Below are 18815 nucleotides of genomic sequence, written 5' to 3' on the forward strand. Positions count from 1 at the left end.
ACAGAATAGGGAAATGGAAGAAAGTTGGTTCACAATGACTTCATGGAACTGCCATTCCTGCCCCAAGCTGCTTATTGCCAGATTTCTTTTAACTGAAAGAAAAATAAACTATTTTAAATAAAGAAAAAAGTGGGGGAGGGGTATTGCACCAATGGATTGAAGTGATCCTAAAACCAAGAATTCAAGCCTGGAGGGAATGAAACAAGCCAAACTACACAGTATTTTTTTTCCAAACAAATTTAATTCTGTTCCAGCCCCAAAGAAGGGGAAGAATCTAAATTTTAAAATAAAAATAAAATAAAAAATTGCTTAAAAACTAAGTCATTAAAAAATTAAGCCCCCTCCCTTAGCAATAAATACTGAAATGATATATACACGAGGCTCAGGAAGGAGGCAAGAAGGGGAACCTTGGGGACTCTATCCCACGGCAAGGTCCCAACCCTTCTACCAATTCCACACTCTTTGCCAAAACACAGAAAAGCAAGCAAAGAGGCAGGAGAGATATACCACGAACATGTGTGGCCCCAGAGAGAGCTGAAACATAATACAAGACACAAGTGTCTTACAGGGCAGAGGAAGGAAAGCTGTAATCTAAAATATCCTCCCAATTCCAGCTGCGTTACTAGAAGTGGCTGATGGAGCTGCCAAGTGCCCTTGAGCTTATCTCCTTGCCTCCACTCTCTCTTCAGCATGCAATCCAAGGAGGGTCATTCACACTGTGGCCTTGACGCCACTGTGGCAGCAGCCTGGCTGCTGGAGCCCTGAGGCTTCCCATTCACCACCAGCAGGAGGGGCGTCTCCACACGAACACTGGAAAAGGAATAGTCCTGGAAAAGACAGATATACAGAAACTAATTACAGATCCTAGTATGGAAGAAACTCCTGCACAGGGATATACCATATTGACTTTCTTCCCCTCCTTTCTTACCTCCATCTCACATTAAACAAACCTGAGCTTACATAAGGAATGCAATTTTCCCAAAGTTTTCAATCTTCAAAAGGAATATCTGGGGCAGATAGATTGCCAGTACTGTTATTACAAGAAAGAGACAACTGGATGTATGTACATATATAACTGATAACACTTTGCTGTACAGCCCAAACTAACACAACATTGTAAATCAACTACACGCCAATAAAAAAAATTTTTTTTAAAAAGGGACAATTCTCTAATTCAAAAAGGACAGGATCCTGGCAATGCCCAACAAAAAGAGTCCCACTGGCTCTACAAAATCTGCCCTTCCCACAGTGTTTATCAACAATTATAACTAAATACACACAGTGAGCAATCCAGAGCCAATGGAAAGTCTGAGGAACTCTTTGTTAGGCTATAAATTAATCTGCCAAATATAGATTGACTTCTCCTTTTATATAGGGAGGAATTAACAGAAGGTAGGTTTTAAACATTCTCCTAATAACAGAAGATATCAGCTCACTTGATCAGTTCAAATGTACTTTAAGTTGTAAAACATGTTGCTAAAAGATCTTTATCCAAAATATACTGTTCCACTTGGAGTGTAAAGGAGGTTCTTTTTAAGTCAAAGTAAAGAGATTCTCATAAAGCATTTTTTTGAAACATCCTAACAGGAACATGAGTAAGTGACCCCCCAAGAAAAATTTATAAAGGATTATAGTCAATAAACATATTAATATAATTCTCAACCTCACCAATAATCAAGAAACCAAAGCCAAAGAATACTGATGCTATCCTTTTCATGAAAAATCAGCAAATAGTTCAAAGATTTCTATACAGAATTGCAAAGAAATACAACTACATTCACTGTTGGTCATTAACTGGTAGAACCTTCCAAAAACTAGTTTGGCAGTGTATATCAAAAGTCATAGACTGCATAAGCTTTGAAACTAAGATTTTACCTTAGAAACTCACTTTATTTCTTTAGTCAATTAATTAAACTTATGTAATAATCATGGATATGGGCAGATAAAAATATTTACTACGGTACTTTTAGAATAAAGAAAAATTGTAAATAATCTAGATCTGGGATCAGCAAATTTTTTTGTAAAAAGTCAAACAGTAAATATTTTAGGCTTTGTGGGTCATATGGTCTCTGTCCCAAACCGTTCAACACTGACACTATAGTGTAAAAGCAGCCACATGCATGCTCAGTCGTGCCTGACTTTGTGACCCCATGGACTGGAGCCCGCCAGGCTCCTCTGTCCATGGGATTTCCCTGGCAAGAATACTGGAGTGGGTTGCCATGCCCTCCTCAAGGGAATCTTCCAAACTCAGGGATGAAACTGAAACTCCTCCACCTCATGCATTGACAGGTAGGTTCTTTACCACTGAGCCACTTGGGAAACCCCCAAAGTAGCCACAGATAACAGTAAACAAATGAGCATACTTGGTTTCAAAAGAATTTAATTACAAACACTGAAATTTTAATTTCCTGTAATTTTCACATACCATAAATTATTAGTCTTTCCATTGTTTTTATTTAAACATATAGAAACCATTTTGGGCTCACAAGTCATACAGAAACAGGCAACGAGCCAGATTTGGTCAATCAGCCATAATTTGCTGACCCTAGATCTAAATGGTTTGAAAAAGTGGTTAAACACCTGCTCTTTAGAGTTTTATGAGGATTAAATGAGCCAGTGCAGGCAGTAAAACTCTAAATACAGCGTCTAGAGTCAGTTAAGTGTTCAATAAATTTTTACTATCCTCCTCATCATCAGCTCCTCTGTCTTAACTCAAACAAAGTTGTAGAATACGGAAAGCCAAAGGAAATGTTCACAGACATCTGCATATAATATTCCACTCATAATTTAAAATATACATACAAATGTATATATATTTTTCTGAAAAGAAGAGACTACAGGTTTATATATCAAACTGTTAACAGCAATAACATGTGAATGAGAATATTTCAGTCTATCTTTAGAATTTTATTCTTATTGAAGTAATTGGCATATAACATTACATAAGCTGAAGGTATACAATACAATGTGTTTATTTGATATATTGATATATTGCAATGTGATTACCATCACTGTATTAGCTAACACTTCTATTACATCACATAATTACCATTTCTTTTTTATGGTGGGAACAATTAAGATCTAGTCTCTTGGTAACTCTGAAGTTTATAATTCCATATTGTTGTCTATAATCACTATGCTGTGCATTAGGTCTCCAGGACTTATTTATCTACTGGTTGCAAGTTTGTATCCTTAAACAAAACCTCCCCAATTCCACCATCTACTGTTTCCACAAGTTCAGTTTTTTCAGATTCCACATGTGCTATCACATGTATTTTTCTTTGCTCTGTTCAGTCCATTTTTAAAATTCTCTTTGTTTACCAGTAGTTTTTAGTACAGAAAAACCAAAAAAATAATAATAATAATCTAGCTTTTAGTAAAAAATAATTATATATATGTGTGTAGATATAGGATATCATACAACACATACACACATATATATGCATTACCTTACATATATACTCCGGGAGTTGGTGATGGACAGGGAGGCCTGGCATGCTGCGATTCATGGGATCACAAAGAGTTGGACATAACTGAGCAACTGAACTGAACTGAACATATATATTTTTTATAAGAGGTAAACTTGGCCCCACATTGAGAGCCTATGAGCTGAGAAAGAATCCTAGCCATCACTCACCTTTCCCTTGTGCTGAATTCGGTGAAGACGAAGGTTAGGCTCAGGGATGGCTACAGAGTCCCCAATGAGTACTCCCCAGCTCTGCACCATATTATACACCATAACTGCATAGCAAGGTCCATCTGAATCTACCAGGCCAAATGTACTGCCAGGTTAAGATGGGTTAAGAGGGATGGGGGAAAAAAAAAAAAGTGAGCAGCAAAGAAAAGCAGAAACAGTGATTTTAATAATACCAGCAAAATAAACAAATGCTTTCATAGTTACTTCCTTAGAAATCCCATGGCAGGTACGATCATTCACTATGTACACCTGAGGGCTCATTTGTCTTAGATATGTATCTTTAAAAAACATCCCTAAGACTCATCAATCTCTCACTTTCCCAAGAACCTGGGAAACACGCACACTGAAGCCTTCAACGAATATTAATAATGAATTAGCTCAAAATGTTACAGCAGAACAGTATTTATTCCTGCTCTACCAGTTTAACTATCACAATATCAAACTCTCTAACCATCACTGCCAATTTACTTAATTCCACAAACTTTCACTGAATACCTATCAGGTGTCAGCCACTGTGCTTAGCAGTAAGACATCAATCCAGCTATGAGTGACTTTATTAGTCTAGTGGATGTCAGACAATTAAACCATCACTTACAATACAACTGCAAAAGGTTCCAGAATAGCTCTTTTCTTATGCTGAATTCAGTGAAGCCAAAGATTGGGCTGTGGAGGCCCAGAGGAGAAATGTCTAAATCAATGGAAAGCCAGGAAGGCATCCGTTTAGACAAGACCCTCAAACTGAATCTTAAGGAATGAAAAACTACTTGGGTTAAAACAGGAAAATTAATCCTCAGTGGAAATAAAAAAAACCTCTACAGGGAAGAGAATAGGGCTTGAAAAGAAAAGAACATGAGAAAACTTCCTGAGGTGGTGGTATTGTTCTCTAAAGGCATCTGGGTTATATGAGAATATCCATTTGTCCACTAAGATTTTCACATTTCATTGTATGTAAATTTTACATAAAAAAGAAGAAAACTATGAACAAATACTGAACTCTAGTTAATGATTACATGCTGAATACATACTAATGTCTGCAATTACTTTGAAATGCACCAAAAATAAGAGATCAACAGGTGAATAAGGGAATAGACAGATATGTGATAAACTAAGTATAATAAAATATGAATAGTAGAATATATAAGTACACAAATGTTCACTGTAAAATTCTTTCAATTTTTCTATATGTTTGAAAAATTTTATAATAGAATGTTGGGGGGAAAAATGTAATCTATATCAAAAAGCAGCAAAAAGATTATTCAGGTACAATAATTGTGTGTAAAGACACAGAGGCATGAAAATAGCTGTTGTAAAACCTACAAAATAATCCTAAGGTTGGAATAAAATGTACAAAAGGAAAAATGACAGAAGACAGTAGACGGGAAAAATCATAAAGGGCTTTGTGTATTAAACTAAGGAGTTAAAACTTCATCCCAAAAGTTACACAATACCAGTAAGAGATTTTAAATACGAAATAGCAATGGTCAAGTCTGTATCTGGGGCATATTTCTTCACACTGTGGAACACTGGAGGAAAAACAGGAAATAAGGAGGCTTGTCTGGAGAAGTGCTGAGGCTGAATTAAATTAGTAGACACAAAGAAGTAGGGACTAAAAGATATATCTATTGGTCTTGGTGAATGCTTCAAGGCAAGAGAATGGAGAAGTTAGAACTTAGAAGTCTTACGTGACTGACTATAGGTGATACCATTGATTGACAAAGAATTCAGGGAGGTGAAGCAAACTGACAGAGAAAGATGACATAAGTAATTTTGAACATAATGAGTTAGAGATTTTATCAAAGCCCAGAGGCAGCTGAATACAGGAATCCAAAACTTGAAATTGAGGCTTGGGCTGGAGCTAGACCTGTGAGCATAGAGGAGGCAGCCAAAGCCTTGGGTTTATATGACATCACTAAATGAGATGACCTACAAATGAGATGGTGAGGAATCCGTGCTCATGCTCACTTGGCACTCTCGAATTCACAGCAAACACTGCAATCAAGCACAGCATCCTCTCCTGGTGAAAAAGCCTCAGAATCCTTCTAAACAGTAAGTCATGCAGCCACTGCCAAGTGATCAAAGTTGGCACTTTTTTGCCATCCTGGTAGAGAAAGGAATGGAGAAGGCAATGGCACCCCACTCCAGTACTCCTGCCTGGAAAATCCCATGGACGGAGGAGCCTGGTAGGCTGCAGTCCATGGGATCGCTGAGAGTTGGACACAACTGAGCTACTTCACTTTCACTTTTCACTTTCATGAATTGGAGAAGGAAATGGCAACCCACTCCAGTGTTCTTGCCTGGATAATCTCAGGGACGGGGGAGCCTGGTGGGCTGCTGTCTATGGGGTCACACAGAGTCGGACACAACTGAAGCGACTTAGCAGCAGCAGCAGCAGCAGAGAAAGGAAAGAAACAAAAACAGAGTCTACCTCGAACTTAACATTGAGAAATTAGGCAGAAAAAGAGAAACCAAAGAGTAGCAAAATATTTGTTCCGGAGCCCCTAAACCTACCTTTGTTTATACTTCCTCATTCCTCTTAACTCTAAGGTCTGCTCTAGTAACTAAACTTTTCTCAACTATCTTCCTGTTCTTCAATTCTTCAAATACATACACCACGAAAAAGCCATGGAGGAAAATCAGGTATATAGTAGGAGCTGTATTTTAGTTTGAATGAAGCAGAAGGAATTTGAAAGGCAATAGTGACAGAGAAGTCAGAATGCTGTGGAGCCATGTAGTAGAAGCTACTGGGTCAAACACTGGTGATCCCAGAAACAAAAAAGTTTCAACAGAAAACAGAAAAAGGAAAGCAGTCAGTGAGGAATTGGGAAGTGAGCAAAGGACCAAGGAATGATGGCACTGACTGAACCCTCATTTTTCAAAAGTTAAAATTTTCTAAATGAATATTCTTAACTCATTTCCTCTGCTCAACTATAAGAACCATTCACTCAGGTGTGTTACATTGTTTTTTAACTCCCTACAACACATATAGCAGATGCTCAATGAATATTTGTTGAATAACATCTGAGAGAATCTCTCCAACAGGCCTTAAATTCAAACTCAAAGCTCACCTTCCAGAACTGCTTAGGCATACCTAAGTCCAAACAGGATTTAGAATTCTTTCTCCTTTTACTTCTATGATCACGAAAACACAAAGAGGTAGGAGAATTTTAAGGTTTCCATCTTATAAAAAGATTTCCTATCTTATAAAAGAAAAATGTAGCTGTCAAATTTCAGCTTCAGATGTAAGAGTCGACAGAATACCAAACTCAGGGAAAAAGTGGGTGGTAACAGAATCTACAGAGAGACTGTCAGACATGACTTAGACAATACAATGTCTCTTGGGACAGTCACAGAAGGGAAAGAGAACTCACTGATCTCTGACCACTAACAATTATCTTCAAGTTTCAGAGAAAAGCCAGGAAATGAGAGCAGCTAGTTAAAAGTTTAAAAAGAGAAAAGGCGAGAGACACTCACAAGGGGACTTTCTCCTCCGTGGTAAGGCTGAACACCACCTTTCCCAGGACCACAGCTCCACTATTTACACCAGGGTGCAGAGCACTCAGGGGCTTGCGTTCCAGAGTCACCTTCTGCCCCGAGGCTGCCTGATAGCGCCCATCACCACAAGGGCCCAGGTGGGCTGGGCGCAAGTTTCCCAGCATGCTCTGTAACTTTTTGGCCTTCACCTTTCCCTGCAAAGGAAAAGAAAACAGGTAAGAAGCTGGAAACTCATCACTCTCCTTGAGAGTCTAGTCCTCCCCACCACCTACCCACTTCTGTAGGGTCACTACTACTGAGGCCTACTATTTTATTGACCTACAGCAGAATAAAAAAAGTAGGATTCAGTCTTCAGACATCTTTACCTTGCTCTCAAGGAGGCTGGTTAATCTAGTCAGGAAATCCAGGAGCTGTTGCTCTCGTTGCCAGGGCTCTGGCCAGGCAGGGTCCAGTGCTGCAGCCCGAGAAAAGCCCTCCAGAGCCTCACCATAATTCTCCTCATATTTATGTAACTGCACAAGAAATAACAAAAACCCTCCCAATTAAAGTATGTTTAACACAAACTATGCAGAAGTGGGCTAGCACAGTGGGCTAGGAATCTTGAGAAATAAACTGTTTTCCTGTTCCCAATTGTTTTCCTACTCTACAAACATTCCCAGTTTTTTTCCTGTTCTACAAATGAACTGCATGAAGAGCTGGTAATACCTTATATCCTTTTTCCTGGCCAAGGTGATCACAACCTCAAAGGTGAAATCATTTCAAAGAAGCTAACTTCCAACTCTAAAACAGTTAAGCTGCATATATTGGGTGATTCCATTTTTATGTTTATAATGAACATTTTAGGAAAGTCTTATAAACTGTGCCCCCCAATCCTCTATTCACCCTCCCACCAACTCAGCCCCCTTTGCTTTCCCTTTGGATACTTTAGTCAAACTAAGCAAGCTTTTCCCAGAAATAATTTAGCTTTCCTCTAGCAGTTAGTACCCAACTTTGTCCCTGTGAGTACTGTTATCCTCACAGGCTAAGACCTAGATAGCTTATGTATTTGACTTTCAGATGACCACTCCCCAATATAAATGACAATTTCTTTTTGTTTTTACCGTTGCCCTGTTCAGATGAAGATCAGGATTGCTGGAAGCTGTCCTGTCAACCTTCTCCTAAAGTGGAATAAGAAGACCATCAGTGGCTCTTGTCTCAGTCTTAAGGATGGCCATATACAACATGTCCTAAACCTCGTCCGTCTCCTTGGAAAATTTTAAGTTTTTGCTTGTCAAATTGTTTCCTGTACCTACACTATTATACAGTAAATGCTTGTATGGAACATATTACACAGTTCCTGAAACCTCAAGGATGTAAGGGCTTTGTATGTACATGGAACTTTAAAATATGATTATAATTTACCCAAGTAATAGTATAAAGACTGAAGTAATATGTGACTAATATCTGATAAAAAATTTTAATTAATGAGATGCTAATATAAATGAAGAAAATCTAGAAAACAGGTGATGCTGATTTAACACATTTCCTCTGCCCATGAGTCCAGCTTCAGACACAAACGGAATCATATTAGTACATCTAAGCCCCCTTAAAACACACAGAGAAAGCCAATTCTGATTCACTAATTTAAATAGCTGGCTAGGAACCATATGACAGTATAGACAAACATATCCACAGCTATCTTCGTGGCTATGATCACTTTATTTTTTAATTCTATTCACTGCCTGGCACACTGCAAAAGCACAAACAACATGAATTAAAGTTATTTAAATGACTGGTTCAAATATGTTTAAAAATGCAGGTCTGATGAAGAAATTAAGAGTTAAAAGCAATTATTCTGCAGAAGCCAAATATAAAATTTTAAATGAGTACATGATATTATACCTTAAAATGTAAGCAGTTACCAGATTAAGAAATCAGAGTAAAACAAAATACTTCTCCCTAAAAAGTTCCCTGATTGAATAAAACCCAAACCTGCTGACTACACAGGTTGGGTTGAGTTAACTGCCACTGTTAAGGCTACAGTGAGAAGCACAGTGTGTGAGGAAGTCATCTCTGTCACTTTTTAAAGAGCCATCTTATCACTGCAGGTTCCTCTCTCGTGAGTGTGAGTCCTACCAAGTGAGCTGCAGTCATCAGCACAGAGGCAAGAGAAAGAGCCTGGTACACACACCTGCCCCCACAGCTTCGGGGTATGGCTGCACCACAGTATACCAGGGTAAAGCCAAAGAAATAGTATGAGAAATGTACTTTTTAAGAAACTAACTTATTTAAGATATGTTTGAAATATAAAAACTGGTTGTATATTTTAAAGCTATAATTCTTGGAGACATTCTGTGATTAAAAATTTGACTGTGCTTATTAAAAATGGTTATCTATGTTTCAGAATTCAGTTTTGTGAAAAAGTTTCTGTGGGATGGTAAAAAAAGAGAAGAAAAAAGAACAGTCCCTAAACTGCAAACATGAATATAAGGTAGCTATATTCCTTATTCTGCCACTCAGAGCAAAATAAATTAAAAAGTGAATCTCTATATCAAGAGAAAACAAAAGAAGGTGAATACGAAGTCTAAATAAAAAGTACTCAGGAGGCCAATGTAAACTTTGTTAACAATGAGCAGTCATGGACTCAAAGCCTGAAGGAAACCCCCCTACAAGTGGATATTAATATAAACAGCCTGAAAACCTAAAGCAAAGCATAAGCTCCAGTGAATTAATCCCTCGGATATAATGCAGAATGGACTACATGCTATTTTCTATTTTAGCCTGTGGGAAATCCAGATTCATACTATTTAATTATTAACCTGGGGATACTGCTTAATTTATACTTAAGTAGCAGAGTTTTAATTTTTTTTAAATGTGTATATATATTAATAAACATTATTTTTAACATATACTTTTTTCCCCATTCAAAAAGATGAACATATTGGGATGGGCTCTGTGATTTGGTTACACAAGCCTATATAAGAACTCTAGACAGCTCAAATAGCTACCTCGCACTGAGGCGCACACTGCAAGCAATTGCTAATACTCAAGTTATAGGAAGAAATACCTCACCTCTGCAGGACTGGCTTCATATAAAACCACACCCATCAGATGCCAGCAAACACTCCCCATGCTGCTTGCTAAAACGTCACAAAGAAGACTGAACAACATTTTTGCTTCTGTTGCTGCCTCTACATATCCAGCCTGGGTGACCATAAATACTTACTGCTTGGGCATAAGCACTGAGGGCTTGCTGGGAGATCTTAGGGTTCTGGCCAGTATTGAAGTAAAGAGAAAGGTAGGCATTCCCCAGAATATCTGAAAGAGAAACACAGATTTCTGGTTCTGCATGAAAGGAGCTTAAAGTCACCACTCTATCCTAACAAGTAAAAAGCTGAACAGACTAAAATATCCACAACTCCTCTTGGATGCATAATAAAGGGGACAATAGGGGTAAACCACTGCTCCAAAATTATACAGACAGAGCTGAATATAGGGAGTTATCACTTAGCAGAAACTCAGGAGCTACCACAGCAACAGTGCTGGGCTAGGAAAACCTAAACTGAAATTGATGAATTCTGGAGCCTCACTGTGGACAAACCTGGGAGTTAAAAACTCCAGGGGTACCAGTCATAAGGGACCTCCAACAATATTGTAAGATTTACCTCCAAGAACTCAACCAGATTCCCATAGCAAATATCGAAGAATACCCCTGTACTTCTAGCAGAGGGAGGGGACAAAGAAACTTTTTTGAAATATGCCAAAGCACGCCATTCTTGTTGTTGTTGTTGTTTGTGTGGGTTTTTTTGGCCACACTACGTAGCTTGAGGGATCTCAGTTCCCCAACGAGGGACTGAACCTGGGCTATAGCAGTAAAAGCCTGGGATCCTAACCACTAGGCCACCACGGAACTCCTGAACAGTCCATTCTTAACAAGTACCCCCAGGAGAAACTAGTTAACCAGAGCCTAATCTGCTAAGGTATTATCAGAAGGTAACTGACCTAAGGAAGGGAAATATCCAACTCCAACCAACTCTAGCCATCCTGTGCCTCTAAGTGGGGGTGGAAGGGCAGAGAAAAAACTGAGAAACACAGTGATGGACCATCTCAGAGCCCAAGTGCTAAGTATAACTATTTTGGTCACCCTCAAAAGTCTGTATGAAAGGCCCCACATCTGAAACAAACCAGTGATGACACTATACTCAGGGTATACCCAAAACTCCTCTGGGATAAAGAGGCAAACATGAACCCAAAGGAAACAACAGGAGACTGCACAAAAGCCCCGCTTTGCTTACAGGGAAACATAAGCCTCCTCTCTTCAATGAAAAGGTCCAAGAGGTACTAGAATAGTGGTTCATCAAAATACCTTTTGGGCTCCTTCAAAGCAAAGATGCCCTGGCTTCACACTTAAGAGTCAGACTCAACAGATGGGCTCCAGATGATCCTGGTGTGCAGCCACGGTTGAGAACCACTGCTCTAGAAACCTGCTGGAGATCTTTTGAAAGCACTCACACCAGGAGCGGCCATCAAGGATGTCCATCTGCACAGCCAACTTAGCCTGTCGGACACTGTCCATGACGTGGCGAGAATGTTCATCTCCAGAGTCAGTCCGCAGCTGGCGAAGCACCATTGACAGGTTTTGAAGGGAGACTTTGTTCTTGCACTACAAATGGAGAAGCCACATACTTAACCTTCATGGTTCTCTTTCTCCTTTCCAGATCTATTTTATTTCAGGCTTCTAATTTTTCATCTTAATTCTTACTGCCATCTGTATCTAAGACTCCCATCTACAAGGATCAACTTGGTTACTTTTCTTCACTTCTCATCTACCTCTGAACCTGGTCCCATCATCTTCTTCCTCATCCACGCCTGCTCCCCTATCCTTTCTCCCCTCTTCTGATTCTGTTCTTAGTTCCCATGCAGTTCTACTCTGGTATTCATGGCCTAGGGAAACTCACAAAACCAGAGAAATCCCATCCTCCCCATCTGTGTTTTCTGAGAGCACAGTGGGCAGCTCACATGGGTGAGGGCTCCTGAGAAGCAGGTATGGGCAGCTGCAACATCCCCTTTCTTCCAGTACACCTCACCCAGCTGGTTCCAGGCTTCTACCAGCTTGGGCTCCAGCTTCACAGCCTTTGACAGAAGCTCCTCAGCCTTGGGGCTATAGTCAGGAGTCACATTCAGTGCTTTCCCGGTCAGCATCAGAACCTGGGCATTGCCCTGGACAGAACCTAGAAGGAGAGGAAGAGATAAAGGAAACCCAGACAGTTTTACAGGTGAGACCAGGGTACTTTCAAGGAATCACCCTATGCAAGTTCTAGCAATCAAATAATTAAGGAAAATCTTCATGAACAAACAATTTATTGAAAACCTATTATGTTAGAAAACAAGGTAACAAAGAAAGCATTATCTCTACCTTTGAGGGGCTTACAATCTAGTGGAGAGGACAATGTCTATCCATGGAAAATTAAAACACAATGAAAAAGAGCATATGGCATACACTCAATGAATGGACTTTACAAAGTAAAAGGGAGAAAAGACAAGACACTACAGGGAGAAAAATGATGTAAACAAAGACAAAGCAACAGAAAGGAGAAATACATGTGGCATGTTCACGGGAGGATGGATGGTTCAACCTGAATGAAACAAAAGGCTCCTCTGTAAGTAGGTAGTCAGAGATAAGGGTAGAGGGAAAAAAGTCAGACAATGAAGACTTGAATAACAAAGGGCTGGTTTAGACCTCAACCAGTCAAGAGTAGGAATCTTTGAAGATACTTGAGCAAAGGGGCAGACAAGAGATGAGATTAAATTCATGAAGCAATTATTTAGAAAGATTATGGCCATGGTCATTATTTAAGTAGATTTGAAAGTAAAAGAAATTAAGAGGCAGAAGGGTCAGTTAAGAAGATTACTGCAACAGTAATCAAGCAATAAGTATGCTCTTTTTCATTTCACAGCATTCGGAAATGGAGTTTAGGGAACGGAAAGGCTGCCATCCTGCACAGGCACCCTTAGAAGAAATATTCTGTTGTACTAACTTGTAGCAGCCACAAACAGGATACCAAAGAGTCTACAGAGAGAGCAAAGCTCCATCACATTTCAATGAGGAACAGCGGGTTGTGTGTTCTTTTGGGGCTCATACCCACTACTTCCTCCATCTGCTGCAGGGTCTTCTCCATCTCTTCCCGCACATCTTGTTGCTTCCTCCCAGCATGCTCAACACTATGTGTCTCGAAATAGCACTCTCTAAATGAATACAGCTGATCCACCAGTTCCTAGGAATATAAGAATGAGACCATTATAAGAATGGTCTCCATTAAGTGAAGAGGATACCAGACAAGTAAACTTTGAGACTGGCTAGCCATACCAACTTTTGGCCTAGAAATGCTGATCCTCTACCTCACCTAGGAATGACACAAGAGGCAGGTTGCAGATAGGGAAGAAAAGTTGTTCAGCCCACTTTCACACTGTCCCAAGTCAATCTGTACCATGATGACAGTCTTTCCTCTTAGACCCAGCAGAGTTTCCAACATGATTAAGCACTTCACATACCTTAGTCAGGAGAGAGGAAATGCTTTGCACCTTGAGATAAAACAAAGTTAATAAGATCATCCTATCTAGTGCTGGTCCCTAAAGTATAAAATTTTGAAATTTACCCTTAAAACTGGACTTCCTAACAATAAAAATCCCTTACCCCTGATATTTCCTATGCTGATACCTGAAAACATGTGACATTTGTGAGTATAACAAACATGTGAGAGCCATTCTCTATGACAAACAGGCCAATTTAAGCTTGATAAATTTTGTATTTTTGCAGTTTTGTTTCTTTAGATATTTGTGGTTTTTGTTTGTTTAGTTTTTATCAAGTCATCCTTTGGCTCGCCTGCATTCTTTCCAAGTAAATGTTCTCCTTCCTCTTTAAATATCTGTTTGAGTCTTCCTGGGACATCAATCAAAGCTTTTCCATTATCTATTCTTTCCTAAAACAAAACAGCAGTAGAAAGGTATAATCCAATCCCACCAAGTCTTACCAATTACCTCTGCATCACATCCCAAATCCATCCACCAGTCTCCATGTCACTATGAGTACCCTCAACTAAATCAGCATCGTTACTTGCCTGAACTATTTCAATAGCTTCTTAACTGGTGGTTCTGCTTCTACTCTTCCCCATTCTCCTCATATAGCTGGAGTGCCCTTACAGAAATGTAGGTCATGTCACAAACACTCAGATAGTTTCCCACTGCAGACAGAATAAAATCCAACTCCTTATTATGACCTAGAAGACATGAGATCTGACCTCCCACCATTCATCCTGCCACAGACTTCACTTCTTATCACTCTCCTACACTATTCAAGCCACACTGGCTTTCATCCAGGTCCTCAAATCCACTCTCAATCCTGCCTACACACATGCTGTTCCCTCTGCCTGGACGTTCTTTCTCCAGACCTTTGCATGGCTCATTCCTCTACATTATTTAGGTCTCAGTTCAAACACCAGTTTCTCAGAGAGGCTTTCCCTGACTACCCAAACAGAAGTAACTCCTTCCTCCTCCACCCTACTGTTAAATCACACTCCTACTTTTCTTCACAGTACTTATCTGAAATTAAAATTCTACCCAGAATGATGAAATTAGATTATCTCCTTCTGCAACAGTGCTTTTCAAGTTTTATTGTATTATTTCCAGGACCCAGCCTACAGAGATTCTGATGTTAGTGGTTTTAGCAGAACTCAAAATTCTGCATTTTAACAAGCACCCTGCATGACTTTAATAAAAATGACGTGTAAAATACACTTTGAGAAAAATCCTTAATATATTCCTTCTAACCTAAAATGTCTATAACAATGAAATAAAGTTTACCACCATTCCCATGAATAGCAACATCACCATCCTCTTCCTCTCTCTACTCCATTCTCCCATTCCATCCTTGCGCCTTCCCCACCCACCCCCAAGATACCCCAGTATCCTCTACCTCGCTGCTTAGGGCATCTACCACAAATAAGAGCAGGAAAAGATAACTCTCATCAAATATTACAACCCATTTCCTTTCATCATGCAGTCAGCAATAGCTACATATTAAGAATTATAGAGAAGGTCTTGGAGAAGGCAGTGGTACCCCACTCCAGTACTCTTGCCTGGAAAATCCCATGGACAGAGGAGCCTGGTAGGCTGCCGTCTATGGGGTCACACAGAGTCGAACACGACTGAAGCGACTTAGCAACAGAGAAGGTCTTATTGTTTGCTTCTATTCGTAATAGAAAACATACAAGAAATTGTTCAGCTTTGTTTGTTTTGCTACAGTGAACATTTTTAGTAACTTTTGTCCTGGCAAAAATCTATATATGTTGTTAAAATTCAAATAGGTACCTGTAAAATAAGCAGGGTAAAAAATTCTTCATGATCATCCCAATAATCCCAGAGATAACCACGGCTTAGTTTACCTTTTCAGGTTTTTTCTATACATATACAAACATACATACACAATGTTTGTAAATACAGTGCTAGATTTGAGAATCTCTGATTTCAGAGAGTCACATTAGGGAAAAAGAATTACATCCAAGTCAACCGGATATGAGGTAAAGCTCACACTCTAAAAAGTGTTATTAGTCTAATCTACTAAAGAAACAAAGAAATCATATCAATGTTTAAACTTTTGCTGTAGAAGCCTTTAAGAAAGTTACAAACCTGTCATAAGTCTAACATTTACGTTTCAGGCTGCCTTAGAATACAAAAAACTTAGTTTCTGAGATTTAAGAAAAATCTTGGATTATTAAGAGTCAAGCAATTAGTTAGCTCCCATCTACCAAGTACAAGACTGTCCCAGTTACCACAGTCAACTGTGGACTGAGTGCAGTCAGGAGCCTTCTGCATTAGACCCCAAACTGGAATTGTGGAGTACACAAAAAATAAAAACTGTTGAATTCTAAGGAGAGTTACCAGAATGCACGCGGTGCAAGCCATTACTGTGATTGTTGCCAATTTGAAAGCATGAAAGTACTGAAGAAATGGTCTTATCAAAACTACAAGCAGTAGGTAATAGCTCCTGAAGAGGTGCCAAACACACGTGTATACTATTTGTTATGGGTGAATGGGGGGAGAGGGGAATACAACCTCCCAACAATGTACAGGAATAAAGTTAGGAGCAATAAATGCTCTTCCCTACAGGACTGAAATTGACTGCAGTCGGGTCAGCACCACGGGATCCCAACAAACTGGCTGCGCCTGTCGCTTGGCCCCGAGGGGCTCCTTTAGCCCGTTGCGGCTGCACCTTCGGGAGTCGTTATAGTAACCACGGGGACACAAGTAGCGTCGGGTATGTGTCAAGAAATTCGCAGGCAGTGCATAAACTGGGCTCTCTACTTCTTCCCAAGTAACAAAAGCAGATATGTATTTTAATCTATGACCCCACCTGCAATTTCTGCAAGACCTCCTTGACTTCTTCCTCTTCAACAGCCATCATTTCCCAGCTTCTCCGCCCCCGACTTAAAACCACAGAGACGCATACCCGTCCCCAAGATAGAGCCACAGCGACATCTAGAGCTCTGGAGGCTTACGGCACCTGAGTGAAAGCTGGTTTTCTAGGAAGCGCGCCGCTCCAAACTTAACTGGGCTAGGTGGATTTCCCTGGTGGCTCAGACGGTAAAGAATCCGCCTGCAATGCCTATAGCCCAGAGGAAATGGTCTGCAATCACTTTCAAATTCATAAATTTGTCTTTTCCAAGTCCTGCAAACAAAATGTTCTCAGATTAAGTACCTGCGTATTATTGTTTTGTATATCCCTATTTGTTTATACCAAGATTATAATACCCCAGGGAAAAAACAGACTAAGTGGGTGCCTGTGTTATAAGCTTAAAATTTTGAAGGAAGTGTAGTACAGTGGTAAAGTAACTTGCCTGAATGTTTTCCAAACTTTACAGTGATTTTCTATATAGGAGGAATTTTATAACTTTTAAAACACTATCCTAATAAATCAACTACACTTGTAATGGTTATTAAGAAAGCCATCACTAATACACTAATAGTGTGTGTGTGGTACGTGAGGGCACGCTGGATCCCTGGGTAGTGTGTGTGTGTGCACGTGCGTGTGTGAAGAGCCTGGTAGGCTAGTCCATGGGGTCACAGAGTTGGACACAGCACACATACATATGTATCAGTACACTAATAATGTTTATATATTGATAAACTATATCCCAAAGGGTATTTAAGAAACAATTGACTGTGTCTGAAGAGGGAAATAGGGGGACTGAGAGCTGTCTAGGAAAAGAACATTCTTCTCATTGTGTACACTTTTGAATGCTTGTCATGTAAATGTATTACCTATTCAAAAACAAACATAATTAAAAAAAAAAAAAAGGATTTGCTTCCACCAAGACTATCTCTATTGGAGAAGAAAATGGCAACCCACTCCAGTGTTCTTGCCTGGAGAATCCCAGGGATGGCAGAGCCTGGTGGGCTGCCGTCTATTGGGTCGCACAGTCGGCCACGACTGAAGCGACTTAGCCTCAGCAGCAGCAGACTATCCCTGCATGAGACACTACAAGACTAACTGCTTCCAGAAAGGAAAAGTGAGTAGTTCAGGAATAGGAGTGAAAGGCAAGAGTTTTCAGTCTATGAATTTTTTGTACCTTTGGAATTTGTACCATGTGAATGTATTAAACTCTTGCATTTTTTTTAAAGTAGAATGCAACCCAGCAATCCCACTGCTGGGCATACACACTGAGGAAACCGGAATTGAAAGAGACACGTGTACTCCAATGTTCATAGCAGCACTGTTTATAATAGCCAGGACATGGAAGCAACCTAGATGCCCATCAGCAGACGAATGAATGAGAAAGCTGTGGTACATATACACAATGGAATATTACTCAGCCATTAAGGAAATGGCAACCCACTCCAGTATTCTTGCCTAGAGAATCCCATGGGCAGAGGAGCCTGGTGGGCTACAGTTCACAGGGTCGCAAAGAGTCGGACACGACTGAGACTTCACTTTCATTAAAAAGAATACATTTGAATCAGTTCTAATGAGGTGGAGGAAACTGGAGCCAATTATACAGAGTGAAGCCAGAAAGAAAAACACCAATATAGTATACTAATGCATATATATGGAATTTAGAAAGATGGAAATGATAACCCTGTATGCAAGACAGCAAAAGAGACACAGATGTATAGAACAGTCTTTTGGACTCTGTGGGAGAGGGAGAGGGTGGGATGATTTGGGAGAATGGCATTGAAACATGTATAATATCATATAAGAAGCAAATCGCCAGTCCAGGTTCAATGCAGGATACAGGATGCTTGGGGCTGGTGCACTAAGACGCCCAAAGGGATGGTACGGGGAGGGAGGAGGGAGGGAGGGAGGGAGGTTATGGCAAAACCAATACAATATTGTAAATTAGCCTCCAATTAAAATAAATAATTTTTTTAAAAATAAAGTAGAATGCAATTTTTTAAAAGTAGCAGGTAATAGTCCACCAGAGTTTTTCTTTAGTTTTAATTATAGCTTACTTATACTTCAAATTGATTCTGTGAACCTAACAAAGGAAGCAAAGGTTCAGGACAGAAACCATGAATGTACAAAAATTATTTCTTCATATCACTTTTCAACAAATTTTAAAACTTCATAGGGAAGAAAAAACTCTTCAACCTA

At 39.7% G+C, this 18815-nt stretch overlaps 1 protein-coding gene across 2 annotated transcripts; it reads right to left on the bottom strand.

Annotated features, from left to right (window-relative positions):
- Positions 1-227: 227 nt before the first annotated feature.
- On the bottom strand, positions 228-16661 carry TTC5 (tetratricopeptide repeat domain 5). 2 transcript variants are annotated; one of them, XM_040227058.1, is made up of 10 exons: positions 16578-16661; positions 13311-13443; positions 12188-12399; positions 11681-11831; positions 10395-10486; positions 8290-8346; positions 7555-7701; positions 7169-7383; positions 3638-3782; positions 228-827 (listed from the first exon to the last, which is right to left on the bottom strand). In XM_040227058.1, exons 1-10 carry the CDS (start codon positions 16626-16628, stop codon positions 708-710), a joined length of 1323 nt encoding a protein of 440 aa, XP_040082992.1. In that variant the 5' UTR covers positions 16629-16661; the 3' UTR covers positions 228-707. The 2 variants fall into 2 exon arrangements, with proteins under 2 accessions (XP_040082992.1, XP_040082994.1); XM_040227060.1 differs by lacking the exon at positions 8290-8346 and having other exon boundaries at positions 16578-16652.
- Positions 16662-18815: the final 2154 nt, after the last annotated feature.

Source organism: Oryx dammah, unplaced genomic scaffold (genome assembly GCF_014754425.2).
Source record: "Oryx dammah isolate SB20612 unplaced genomic scaffold, SCBI_Odam_1.1 HiC_scaffold_26, whole genome shotgun sequence".
Classification (NCBI taxonomy): domain Eukaryota; kingdom Metazoa; phylum Chordata; class Mammalia; order Artiodactyla; family Bovidae; genus Oryx; species Oryx dammah.